The 14,289-nt window shown below is 40.0% G+C and overlaps 2 protein-coding genes across 2 annotated transcripts; both read left to right on the forward strand.

Moving 5' to 3' along the window:
- Positions 1-5,331: 5,331 nt before the first annotated feature.
- Positions 5,332-5,628, forward strand: LOC311611502 (keratin-associated protein 3-3; the record flags this gene model as incomplete). The annotated part of the gene is made up of 1 exon (XM_084863751.1): positions 5,332-5,628. The coding sequence occupies one exon, from the start codon at positions 5,332-5,334 to the stop codon at positions 5,626-5,628; it is 297 nt and encodes a 98-aa protein (XP_084719877.1).
- A 4,877-nt stretch (positions 5,629-10,505) lies between these two features.
- Positions 10,506-10,802, forward strand: LOC311611504 (keratin-associated protein 3-3; the record flags this gene model as incomplete). The annotated part of the gene is made up of 1 exon (XM_084863753.1): positions 10,506-10,802. One exon carries the CDS (start codon positions 10,506-10,508, stop codon positions 10,800-10,802), a length of 297 nt encoding a protein of 98 aa, XP_084719879.1.
- Positions 10,803-14,289: the final 3,487 nt, after the last annotated feature.

Here is a 14,289-nt window from a genome sequence, read left to right on the forward strand (position 1 = left end):
TATCTAACATTTGGTGAATGTACTGGGCACTCAAATAAGTGCTTTATGTGCATATGTCATCTATTTTTAACAAAAACACTAAGAGGTGCCTACCATTATTCTCCCCACTTTGCAGGTCAGGAAACTGAGGCTGAGAAAGGTACTTGCCAACGGTGCACAAACTGTAACAGAGAAGGGATTAAACTTAAAACTGCCTGAATCCAAAGTCCCTTATCTTTCCACTTCACCAAAGTATCTGTCTCCTCTGCAGACAGAAATATGATTACACGTGTCTCTCTTTACCCAGGAGAATGTATATTCCCCTTGGCAACATTCTCTACTATCCCTCTGAAGTGTGTCTTTGGTTGTATATGGTAACTCATCTTTCTCTGGTGCCTTAAGACAAAACTGGTGAATAGAATGAGTCTAGAAAAAACTGTTTTCAGTTCTAAGGTGAAAGCAAATCATCTTTTTTTTTAAGCCAGACTTTAAATACCGATTAGCAATATCAGTACAGGAGAAATACTGGCTGAGTCTTTAACCTTACATTGAAGGTTACTTTGGCAACTCAGACAGATTTTCAATTTTCTGATAAGCTTTAATAATCTAGTTCAAGGTAAAAACAAACTAACCTTAAAGCTAATAATTATTTACCCTTGATAACAGAATAGAAAACCAGTCATTTCATTTTTCTTTCAAACTATTCCTGACATCCTTCCTTCCACCTTCACTGACTCTAGCCTAACCTAGACCCTAACCACCACTCCCCTGATGACAACTACAGTCTCCAAGTTGTCCTTGAGTCCAGTATTCTCTGCCCCTTCCTCCTCCCAAACAATATTCCTGTCAGACAAGGCTCCTGTCCCTGATATTGTTTAAACTGAGTTGCTTAAAACTCTAGGTTGACTCAAGATGTCTGTTTTCACTGACTCAAAGCCAAGTTCTTCAGTGTGTTTCTAAAGCCCTCAATAACCTGATATAGTCATCTTCACAAATCTTCCTGGCTACTAACTTTGGAGAAACATGCAACCTACATTCTAGTCAGAGCAGTGCCCCCTATATAATGGTCAAGAGAGTGGTTTCCAAAACTAGGCTGTCATACCTATCACTTACTAGTTATGGGTCCTTGGTTATGTCTTTTAACTTGTCTATGTCTCAGGTTCCTCAACTGATAAGTAAGATTAAAAATAGTATGTATCCTAAAAAACACTGAGTATACCACAAATCTGCCCAGGTGATGAAAAACAAGGAAAGACTGAAAAACTAATAAAATATATTAAGTTCTAACCTTGTCACAGACCAGAGAGGACTAACTAATGTAATTGGTGCCTCAGAGAGGGTCCTGGAACAGAAAGAGACATTAGTGAAAAAAAACTAGTGATATCTCAATAAAGTATGACATTTAATTAATAGCAATATACCAATGTTGGCATCTTAATTTTTGACAAATGCACAAGGGTATTGTAAGATCCTATTATTGAGGGGAAACTGAGTGCAGGGTGTACAGGAACGCTGTACTATCTAAGTAAACCAGGTGCCGTCCACAGGACAGTATGTGCTAATTGTCAACCTCCAAGTCCAACCTGTGATACTCTGTGATGACCCTGTTCCTCCTTTGGCTGGTTTACTACTGGGTTCCACCAATATGGGGTGCTAGAGAGAGACTGCAAGGCCTGAGGAAGAATGAAGGGTCTTGTTGCCCCAGCAACAGTTTTTTATCTGACAGAAGCAATAGATTCCTGTCTCCAGCTGCTTCCGGCACTCAAAAAAAAAAAAAAAAAATGGCATCATTGCATCTTCTCAGAATCACCAGCATCAGCAAGGGAGTGACAATAGTTTGAAATAGAGCAACACAAATAAAACTGCAGGAGAGCCCATCCCATGGCTGATAAATAGCAAGCTCGTGAGTTATCTGTACGGGATTATATAAACAGTAAGAAAACATTGTGATGTTCTGATGGACCGTAGCCACGTTCCCTGACACAAGTGGATATAAGAGACCAACCGAGGACGACTTTGTAGAACAAAATCTCCCTTTGTTATAAAAATCTACCTGACCCACTGTCCCCATGTCTTGCTGGGAGCCTTGTCTCCAAGGATGCTATAGGGTCTCCACTGATGGGTGCTGTCAATTTGGAGGCAACCTTCCCAGTAGCTGCCCACATGAGATTAGCCTTCTTCAGCCCACCTGCGGTGACACCTGCCCTCCACCCTGCCGAGTTCCTGATTCCTAGCGCCATTGTTAGGCAGTTCCACTGCCACCACCCCACTCCAAACCTGAGCGTGACCTCTGTCCCAACCTGCATCCAGCCCTGAGAGTGTGAAGCACCTAGTGCCAGCCAAAGATGTTTAAAAGGGCTTCCCACATTGCCCCAAGGGACTGCAATAGTCATGAAGGGCTGCTCAGCAAATGGTCTTGAATTCGAAGCTCTGGAAGAAAATGTTCTGACTCTGTGCCTTCAGTTTTGCAGAAGAAGTGTTCCTTCTGTGTTTTGGAAAGATGGTTTCAAATGAGAAGAGAAAAATGCTATCATGGTCCTCCTTAGTACTTTAAAAGAACTACCACTGCTCCCGAAACCACATACTGTCTCAATGTTTAATGCTATAATGACCCCACAACTCTTGACACATGTATACATCATAAACTATGATGTGTCCAGAGGAAGTGCACTTTCTGATGACATCAACATAAATCTCATCCAGAAAGAAAGCCTCACAATGATATGTAAGTACCTGAAAAAATTGTATGGATAATAAAATATATTAAGCTCTAACCTTAGGATCATTTTAAATTCTGAGTGGTAGTGCCTACTCTAAATTTTTATTTTTCCCTCTGCCTCTTTAAGTAACTTACATACATCCTTAAAGAGGCTGAGACACTGACATAGAGGTCAACACCCACAGAAAGGGCCCCAAAGACGGAGAAAAGCCATCTTTTTTCGTTGTCTAATTTAGGTGAAGTTTTGAGTGTAAAACTGTTTGACAGCGGTAAAGTAGTTCACAAGTGAAATGAATCATTTTGCTGCTGAAAAATCTATAATGTAATCCAATTCAATAAACGTTTATCAAATGCCTACTATGTATCAGGCGTTGTCCTAGGTACTTGGCAAAGACAAAGAAGATTAAGGCAAGATTCCCACTTTTGAGGAGTTTGCATTGGAGTGAGGAGGACAGGATAAGTGAAAAACTATAATATAGAACAGAATAAAACAAGGACTACAGGAAAAGACGGACAACACACTTGGTGAGAACACAGAAGAGAATGAAAACAAGAAGAACCACCTAAAGTTCCTTTATGAGCTATCTGAGCTGATGCTTGAGCGGTAAGAGCTGAGAAGTAGAGAATTGGGGAAGGATATTTTTAAGAAATAATATGATCAGGATCACAGAAGTATAAAGTACCTAGGGGACTCCAAACTTCCTTTGTATTTGATGTACTTTATGATAAATATTAATATTTAAGCAAAATCAAACCAACTTCAGTAACAAGCTCTTTTACTCATAAAATGTATGGCCTTATTTACCAGTGCTATTTAGATTTCTCACTACAAAGCGTTCTTCCCACTTAAACAGGCCATGCTGGTGTTCATGAATGCGCCCTCAGAAACAACCCACCAACTAATCTGTACTTGGTGTTTATTCAACCATTTGCCACTCAACAAACTGTGTGATTTAGGTTCCACTATCTGCACAGTTTTGTGCTGACCATGGGGGAGTAGGTGAAGGTGTTGGACTCATAGACTATTCCACATTGGAGATGATCCGGGTCACTTCCTCATCTGCCATCCTGCTGGCAAGCAGACCAAGGCCAGCGGAGGTGAACAGTGTTGGTTAGGGCATTCCTCAAAGGAATTTACAACCTAATTGAACACCCAAGATACAGAAACAAACATGCCAAGCAGAAAGCAAGTCAGTGGAGAAACAACTTGTATGAATGCCAACGTTCTAAATCACATTTGATCAGATCCCTTTCCAGAACCCACTGTATCTTATGGTTTCTCCTTTTGACTTCTGCTTTGTCTTATTTATTTATTTATTTATTTATTTACTTATTTATTTATTTATTTAAATATATTTTTATTGATTTCAGAGAGGAAGGGAACGGGAAAGACAGGTAGAAATATCAATGATGAGAATCGCTGATGGACTGCCTCCGCATGACCCCCACTGGGGATCGAGCCCTGACTAGGAATCAAACTGCAACCTCGTGGTTCATAGGTCGACACTCACAAACTGAGCCACACTGACTGGGCTGTTTCATCTTACTAAGTTAAATATATTATTCATGTGAAAATGAATGAAGACTGAGGGGCTTTTCTTTTAATGGTACATTTAACGAAAGAGAGCAACTGGGTGGATCCTTCCCTCCAGTAAATCTACACTTTGACCCACTACAAGACTGACATAACCATGAGAATAGAGATTGTTTAAAAAAAAAAAAAAAAAAAGCCAGTCAGAGAAAGACAAATACTATATGATTGCACATGTGGGATCCAATGAGCAAAATAAACTGAACAAAATGGAACCAGAGGCATGGATCCATGGAGCAGACAGAGATATCAGAGAGGAGGAGGTGGAGGGGATGATAAAAGGTGGAGAGATTAGCCAAAGAATATATAGCACAGCCTGTGGCCACAAACAACAGTGTGGTGAAGGCCAGGGGAGATGGAAGGGGCTGGGTGGAGGTAAGCAAAGAGAAGGAAAATGGGGGACATCTGTAATAATGTCAACAGCAAAAAATAATAATAATAAAAAGTACAGTAAAAAATATTTAAAACCCATAAAGTACCACCACCTTTGGAAAGTCACTATAGATTTATTTAAAATAATAAAAAGAGGTTTCATTTTGGGAAGTCACTAAAGATTTATTTAAAATAATAAAAAGAGGTTTCATTTTATTCCATTATAGATGTCACCCTGCTTGCTCAACAGAACCTGAATTATGTCATCAATAAATAAGGCAAATATGTCAGATGCCTGTACTCATCACCTCTGAAACTATAGCTGAATTGTCACTTCGTCTGATGATCCATAATCTATGTAAGATTTGCCAAGCCAGGACCCAGTGAAGGCAAAATGTAATCATCTTACGACAAAAAAATGACAAGTCTATGAGTAAAAAAAGATGATTACTTTAATAAGGGTAAGGACTCTTAATGGACAAGTAAATTCCAAACTGATTAGGGAATCTTAGTGGGAAAGAGTGGCATAAACAAGATGAGGAAGCCTTCTGGTTAGACCAACACCCATTTGGGGAGCGTATATAAGAGCCCCAAAGCCAGTGTAGACATTTGCATCTCAGAAACCTCAGCTCTCTTTCGGGAAAACCAAAAACCACCGAGTCCCGCCGCCATGGCCTGCTGTGCTCCCTGCTGCTGCAGCGTCCCCACCGGCCCCGCCACCACCATCTGCTCCTCTGACAAGTGCTGCCGCTGTGGAGTCTGCCTGCCCAGCACCTGCCCGCACACCACCTGGCTGCTGGAGCCCACCTGCTGTGACAACTGCCCCCCGCCCTGCCACATCCCTCAGCCCTGTGTGCCCACCTGCTTCCTGCTCAACTCCTGCCAGCCCACCCCGTGTCTGGAGACCATCAACCTCACCACCTGCACTCAGCCCTGCTGTGAGCCCTGCCTCCCTAGCTGCTGCTGATGTTGGGCCGCTGCACTCGGCGCCTGAGGATGAAGGACCCAGGAGCTGTCTGTTCAGGATTCACTTGCCTCAGTAGTTTATCAGAGGTCGAGGCAGACCAGAGGGCACAAGTACGGAAAACCTACCTTTCATTTTAATGGAAAGAAAATTTTAAAATGGTGATGGTTATTTGGCTGGATAATCATTTGATTCATTTGGGCAGGTGACTATCATCTATTGTCAAAAGACATTAAAATCTGCGAGACTTCAGACAATATTTTCTTGGTCATGTTGCTTCCTGGATTCCATATTCTTGGATATTTTCATAAAGTGGGGGAAAAAATTCGTAATGTGTTTTCCAATAAACTTTGTTTCTCTGGCAACATGTGTTCTTTATTTGTGTTTTTGGTATATTTTTTTTCATGTTTTTAAAAAAGATAAAAGATAATTATTTTGTTATTTTTTTTAAAAGAATCTATTAGGAAGGACTAAAACGAGCTTACTACCATGGCTTGCTAACTTTTAATTGGTAATCTTTTATGTTCACCTTCTGTCTCCTCTTACTCAGAAAACTACCATTTGGGGGGTGAGCCAACATTTATTTACCTATCCTTTGCCAGGTAGATTACATGTGTTAACTCATGTGATCTTTAAAAATAGCACTAACAGGTGAGGAAGATGTAGCTTTAAGAGTTATTCAACCTTCTTAAAGTCATAAAGTTGGTTACTAAGAAAACCAGAATTCAGTTCCTTGCACGTGTGACTTTAAAGGCCAATTATTTCTACCACGTCACAGAACTTCCAATACTAAAAGCGCCAGAAGCTTAGTGAACAGAGTTATGACATTGACTGAAAATATGCTTGAGAAATAAAAAATGTAAGAATCTTAACAAAATCTTATCTAATTGTAATAGAAAAAGATAGATTAGCTCACGGATTAAAAGTGACAGGTACTCAATTCTAAGATCTGGGTCATTTAGTGGGCCTACCAATTTTGACTTCATTTTTCCTTAGGAAGATATCAAATGGTCATTCTAGTAGCAGGGCACTAGGAATATACCTCTCTACCTTCCACCATCCTCAGCACAGAGGTCTAATTGGCATATTACCCTCATGCAATATGGCATATTATATATAAATTACATGTAACATATATATAAAAGCACAAGTCAAAATCTGAAAAGGTAATGAACTAAACCAAAACAGTGCATGTGAAGAAAAAAAAAAAAAAACGTAGAGCAAGGAAGGGGGGAAGGGAATGCCTTTACATAAGCATGTTTTTAAATGTCCTCAGTGTGATTTCTGGTCAAGATGGCAGAGTAGGTAGGTAAATGCAGTATTACTCACATCCTCCCACAACTACACCAAAATTATAACTGAACTACAGAACAACCATCACTGAGAACCACCGAAGTCTAGCTGAACAGAAGTCATATAACTAAGGATATTTAGAAGAAGCCACCTGGAAATAGGCAGGAGGGGCTAAGACGTGGAAGGAGCTGGCCCCACACCCATGTGTGGCTGTTTAAAACCAGGAGGAATATCTCAGTTATAGAGGTCCCCCCTGAGGAGTGTGGAGTCCCAGCCTTACACCAAACTCCCCAGCACAGGGAAGGAGGAGAAGAGGCAGGAGGGAGAAGGAGACGGAGAGGAGAAAGAAGTGGAGGAGGAGAGGGATGAAGAGAAGGGAAGGAGCTGAGGAGAAGAGGAGGAGAGAAGGAGGAGGAGGCAGTAATAAATACATATCTATCAACAATTACTTTAAATGCAAATTGATTAAATGCTTCAATCAAAAGACATAGAGTGGTTGAATGGATAAGAACATAATACCCACACATATGCTAGCATGTCTACAAGAAACCCACTTCAGATAGAAAGACACACAGGCTGAAAGTAAAGGGATGAAAAAAAATATTTAATGAAAATGGAGGGGGGAGCATGGGTAGCAATACTTATACCAGACAAAATAGACTTTCAAGCAAAGGCTATAACAAGAGACAAAGAAGGACCCAGCAATTCCATTTCTGGGTATTTATCTGAATAAACCCAAAAACTAATTAAAAAAGACATAAACATCCATATGTTCATTATTATTTACATCATTATTTACAATAGCCAAGATATGGAAGCAATCTAAGTAGACAAAAATAAATGCATAGATAAAGAAGTGGCACATATATACAATGGAATATTACGAGGCTATAAGAAAGAATGATGAAATCTTGGCATTTGTGACAATATGGATGGACCTAGAGGGTATTATGCTGAGTGAAATAAGTCAGACAGAGAAAGATAAACATCATGATTTCATTCATATGCCAATCAAAAGTACAAAATAAATGAACAAAACAAAAACAGATTCACAAATACATAAAACAATTTGACAGTTGTCAGAGGGGAGGATTTTGGGTGACTGGGTGAAAAAGGTGAAGGAATTAAGAAGTACAAATTGGTAGTTACAAATGGTCATGAGGATGTATAGTATATAGTCAGTAATATTGTAATAACTATGTATGGTGCCAGATGGGTACTGGATTTATTGAGGTGATGTTTTCATAAGTTATATAAATATTTCATTACTTGGTTGTATATCTGAAACTAATATAATATTGTATATCACCTATAATTGAAAAAAATTAAAAATATTTTTAAAAGTGAAAAATGTCCTCAGTGTACCTGTCAGTCTCTCCAGGGAAGAATTTCTCAGAGGACCCCACAGCTTGTTAGCAGCACATCTTTAAACGAACAGAACTTAGAAGCCAGGACGCAAATCAACAAGGGATTTAGTCCATTTACTCACTGCTTTGGCCAGTATTTCTTGAGTACTTCCCCTGTGCTAGGCACCATATCCATTCTAGAAGTATAAAAATAAAAGAAATGTGATTACTTAAGGTGTCCTCAAGTTTCTCTCAAATCTGGGAGAGTTATTATAATCATGATTTACGTGCTCTATATATGTTGAGTGAATATAATTATAATGCTGTGTGATTTCTGCTGTGACTGAGATGCGAGCAGCAAGCATGCAAACATGCACAGAGTAACGAAAGCTCAGATCTGGTGATTCAGTATCAGGGTGAGGAATGGTTATGGAAAGCTCCGAGCTATCCAGGCTGAGCATTACAAGGCAGAGGGGTGGGGAGCAGTTGTTCCAGGCAGAACAGCAGCTTAGTAACTCATAGATGTAGTGACCACGGGGATAAGAGGATGAGGCGAGCAGGAGAGAAAAAATGGAAAGGCCCAGGGTGATGGCTCCCCAGAGGAAGGGGTCTAGATAAAAACTTCAAAGCAATGAGAGATTTGAAGCAAGAAACTAACAATCATATTTTACTTCTGTTTCTTTTTATTGTCAATCTTTAATTTTTGCCTTCACTGTCACAGATGTCCTTATTGCTTATAGAATGGCATACTTTAAAACTGAACACGTAGGGTGGGGCAGGAACTGGGTAGAAGGGAGCTATGGAGGGGAAGAAAAAATAATTGTAATAATCGGAGCAATAAAGATTTATTTTAAAAAAAACAAACTGGACATGTTCCAGGGTGTGTGTGTGTGTGTGTGTGTGTGTGTGTGTGTGTGTAGATTTTTAGCACTTTGAAAATCTACCATCTAATAAGAGTCATCATGGTTTTCCCACATTTACTTAAAGGAAAAAAAATACCCTTTGTTTCTAAAAATAAAATGTTTAGTACCTCTGACACATACTGTAGACTTCATTTTAAACCACATAAAAAGTAGCTCTATCCTTATAGGTCCTATATTTAGTGTTTAACAAGTCAGTCACCGGACCACCTAAGGCAAATTATCTCACTTCTCTTTGACTCACTATTCTAATGTGGAAACAGGAAAGTAATTCTCAGGTCTCTTGACCATTGCAGAGAAAATAAATTTTAATAAACTATTGCAAGTCTTTTTAATAAAAGAGATGAATTTATTAGCATAGATTTATTTTACAACTGTTTCTAATGTGTATTCTTAAGTCAATACTTTTACACAGAATAGTAACAATTCTTTTATTCTTATAATTTTTATTCAAAGTCACACTGTATCTACATAAGAGATGGATATCTTTCTATCATGAAATTCCAATTGTGGAAGTCTGCAAGCCCCTTTGTAATGTCTTTCTTAAAATTTTCAAAATAATTTCCTTCTGCTTATTGTTTTTCTGCTCTTAGAATCCAGTCTTCTTTTGTTATATCAAAATGTATAACAACAATAATTTATAATAATATATTATGGTTGTGACAGAACTTCTATCAGACTCTAAGTTCCATGAGAACAAGGATGTTGTCTATTTTTTAAAATTGATTTCAGAGAGGAAGGACCTTGGGAGAGAAAGATAGAAACATCAATGATGAGAGAAAATTATTGATTGGCTGCTTCTTGCACAGCCCACATTGGTAGGGATTGAGCTCACAAACCGGGCATGTGCCCTGGCTGAGAATCAAGCCCTGATCTCCTGGTTCATAGGTCAATGAATACTTCATCAGATCAATGGATGCAGATAAAGATAAGGAGAATAAAAACTGACCAGCACTAGACCACAGGGGTACTATGATGCAATATTCCCCAGCAGGGCTGTGTTGGACTTATAATAGCAGAAGGCTTTGGTGATACCTCATAAAGCTTCCGTTCCCGTGACAAACAGAAAGAGTAATCAGCTCAGAATTAGCCAGGAACTCACGTAAAGGTTAATTAGGAGAATAGAAACTATTTACAAGCATCTAAATGTCAAAGGATAATGGACACAATAACATAAACAAGAACCAGGAAAGAAGCCTTCTGGTTGGACAACACCCAGTGGGGAGGGTATATAAGAACCCCAGAGCCAGGAGACATCCGTGTCTCAGAAACCTCATTTGTCTTGAAACCAAACCAATAAGAACCACCGAGTCCCGCCGCCATGGCCTGCTGTGCTCCCTGCTGCTGCAGCGTCCCCACCGGCCCCGCCACCACCATCTGCTCCTCTGACAAGTGCTGCCGCTGTGGAGTCTGCCTGCCCAGCACCTGCCCGCACACCACCTGGCTGCTGGAGCCCACCTGCTGTGACAACTGCCCCCCGCCCTGCCACATCCCTCAGCCCTGTGTGCCCACCTGCTTCCTGCTCAACTCCTGCCAGCCCACGCCGTGTCTGGAGACCATCAACCTCACCACCTGCACCCAGCCCTGCTGTGAGCCCTGCCTCCCGAGCTGCTGCTGATGGAGGGCCGCTGCACTCGCCGCCTGGCGTGAAAGAGTCCACCCAGAAGCTTTATTGTTCACCCGTCTCAGTATCTGCAACTAATTGACTTTGCTTTCAAAGTTGGAACAAGGATGGCACTGTTACTGACACACCACAACCACCATCCCGCAAAAAAAAAAAAAAAAAAAAAGAAAGAAAGAACTAGAAGAAGAAGAACAAGAAGAAACCAAGAGGCTTTCAATGCCATGTAGGAATATCAGTAATCAAGGACAATTTGAGCAGGTAGATGCCTAAGGATCTGCCAAAGTTGTTCAATTCCTTCCTAGCAAAGCATATCTTTTTTTTCGGTGTTTGGGAATTCTGTTTTCAGTCTTGGATGGCATCTTCCTAGAAATTGAGCAGCTTCTTCATGATCTTTCTAATAAATTTTACGTCTCTGGCATAGCACAAATGTTTACAATTGCTTTGTTTTCTGTTAACTCCTTAAATGTATTTATTAACTACAAAAGTCGGCATTTAAACCAGTTAACTGCCACAATGTTTTGAATTTAATTAAAAAAGGTCTGCGGCTTGTGTCTATAGATGCTTATAGTGTAAAAATGGTTAAGAAAAAAATGAAAACATCTGCAAGACTGAAAATGGTGGCAGTACAAATGTTTCATTCTTATAAAAAAACTAAATATTCTTGCATAAGAGATGGTTTATTACACTGGCATACATGAAAGTAGACTTTATCTGACTTGTCCATTCAAAAAAATTGTTTAAGATAGGTTGGGAAATACTGAACATAATCTGAAGATCAAATATGATCCTATATAATAAAAGGCTTATATGCAAATCAACCGGCAAAATGATTGGTTGCTGTGACATGCACTGACCACCAGGGGACAGACGCTCAATGCATGAACTGCCCCCTGGTGGTCAGTGTGCTCCCACAGTGGGAGCACCACTCATCCAGAAGCCAGGCTAACAGCTGGTGAGTGCAGTGGTGGTGGCGGGAGCCTCTCCTGTCTCCACAGCAGCGCTAAGGATGTCTGACTGACTGTGTAAGCCTGCTCCCCGCAGTTGGACATCCCCCAAGGGCTCCTGGACTATAAGAGGGTGCAGACCGGGCTGAGAGAACCCCCCACCCAGTGCAAAATTATCATGCACCGGGCCTCTAGCATAACATATTAACTCATCCAGGTGACTATTTATGGGGAAAAAATTAATAATATAATGTCATTACTGAATTTCTATTTTTTGAATACTTACTGAACATTCTGCATTTTATTGTCCCTGCTTAAAATGAGCTGACAATCTGACAGGTTAGGTATATACATGCACAATACCCACTCATTCCTTCAGACAATTAACCATTATTTATTGAATGCCAGGCACTGAATTAAAATAAGAAAATACAAGTGATTTGCCACTTTAGTAAAGTGCTGTTCTACTATAAAATTGAGAACAATTAAGAAATTAAGATTGCTGCCATGGTGATGAAGAGGAGAAAGACATGGTCAAAAACAAATTGACTGGAGGTAGCGGCCAAAGGGGTATGAAAAAAAAGAGGGCATCCAAGGAAAACTAGGCAGTGGAGTTATGCCACCAACTTAGCAAAGAGTTGGAGAGAAGGGACCATAGAAAGAGGAGAAATTTAAAAAAATAAGTACTGTGTTCTGCTGAAGACATGTCAAGTTTGAGGCACAAGTGGCATATCTAAACAGAGTTTAGGCAGCTGGAATTTGCACAATGGCGCAAGGAAAGGAAGAAGATGTATGAGAAAGGATGCAGAAGTCTATGTGAAAGTTTTTAATCAAGTCGTTGCAGAGGGCTGGGTTGCATGACACATGGTGCAATTCCATAAGGCTAGCCAAGAGAGCCTGCTGGGGGACAAAGAGTTCAGTGAAGATACAGAAGTCACTCAACACTAACGAGTGTGCCAGCCCATTCAGAGTACCTCCAGCGTTCATTCCGTGTTCCAGAAAGACACACCAAAAGAGGAAGGATCACAACCTTGAGCAAAGAACACACAAAATTATACCTGCCCTAGAAAATCCTAAAAAGCCACACCTGACAGGATCAAGAGGAACTTCCAGTGACTTAACTTCCTATCAGAATAAGACTCAAAACTTTGCAATATAATCAAGACTTCCTAAAAGACTTCCTAAAAGATATCCTCCAGAATAGACAGCATGTAATTAAAAATTGTCAGCCATGTGAAGAAGCTGGAAAATGTCTTCCATGATTCAGAGAAAAAGCAGCCAATAAAAACAGGTCCCTAGATACACAGATGTTAGAATTAGCAGACAAGAATTTTTAAACATGCCTAGCTGGTGTGGCTTGGGGGTTGAGCTTTTACCTATGAACCAGGAGGAAAAAACCAAAGTGTCCCTCAATAGATGACTGGATAAAGAAAATGTGGTACAAACATGCAGTGGACTACCACTCAGCCATAAGAAAAGATGAAATACTGCCATTTGTGACAACATGGATGGATCTTGAAAATGTCATGATAAGTGAAATAAGTCATCCAGAAACATCAAGAACCATATATTCCACTCAAATGTATGATATAAAGTTGAAAGTAACAAATAAACAACCAAAAACAATCAAGAAAAAAAGACAGCAATATGATGGTTGGAGAAGTAGTAAAAGGTAAAGGGGGTCAAATATATGGTGAAGGAAGAACGTTTTTTGGGTGGTTGGCACACAATGAAATATACAGATAATGCATCATCGAATTGTACTTGAAATCTATATAACCTTATTAATCAATGTCACCCAATAATTTTTAAATAAATAAATGAATGACAACAGTTCCATATCTCCAAAGAAAAGCCTCCCATAGCTCGATTGACCCTACTCTGAGGCGTAATCACTGAGGATTTCCAAGAGACTAAAAGATTGAAACTTAGAATTTATATTTCACTCTTATTAGAAATTCAGGAGAAAAAATAGTATCCTTGATCTAAAACAGAGACATAGGAAGTGTGGAGAAGGCATGTTTCAGGGCATTGAAAAATCACATCTCCAGGTCTTGATAACCAATAAAAGGTCTGCTGTTTCATTTATATTTTGGCCTGGAGGGCACAAATGATGCCCATCAATCATTAAAGTGACTTTTCAATTTGCATGCAGACAGATGTCATTTATACACAGACACACAATTCAAACCCAGTACATGTCTCCCTCTTCTACCAGGTGAGCACAAGCAAGAGCACAAAAGTTTTGCAAATATTGGTAATCACACAGAACATTTTTATGGTGGTGGCACAAACAATATAAATGGTATTTAATGTGTTGAAATCTATAATAATAAAGTATAATATGCAAATTAACCGAACAGCTGATCAGTAGAATGACCGTCCAGACGACCACGCTATGACACCCATTGGCGCCAGGCCAGCCAAGGCAGGTGCCATGCGATTGGTTGGGGGCCCAGCCATCACCCCATGATTGCCCTTCAGAGGAAGGCCCAGGCCACCAACTGGCAGGCTGCAGTGGGTAGGCGGGGCCTCCC

Source organism: Pipistrellus hanaki (genome assembly GCF_964339955.1).
Source record: "Pipistrellus hanaki genome assembly, chromosome: 16".
Lineage (NCBI taxonomy): Eukaryota > Metazoa > Chordata > Mammalia > Chiroptera > Vespertilionidae > Pipistrellus > Pipistrellus hanaki.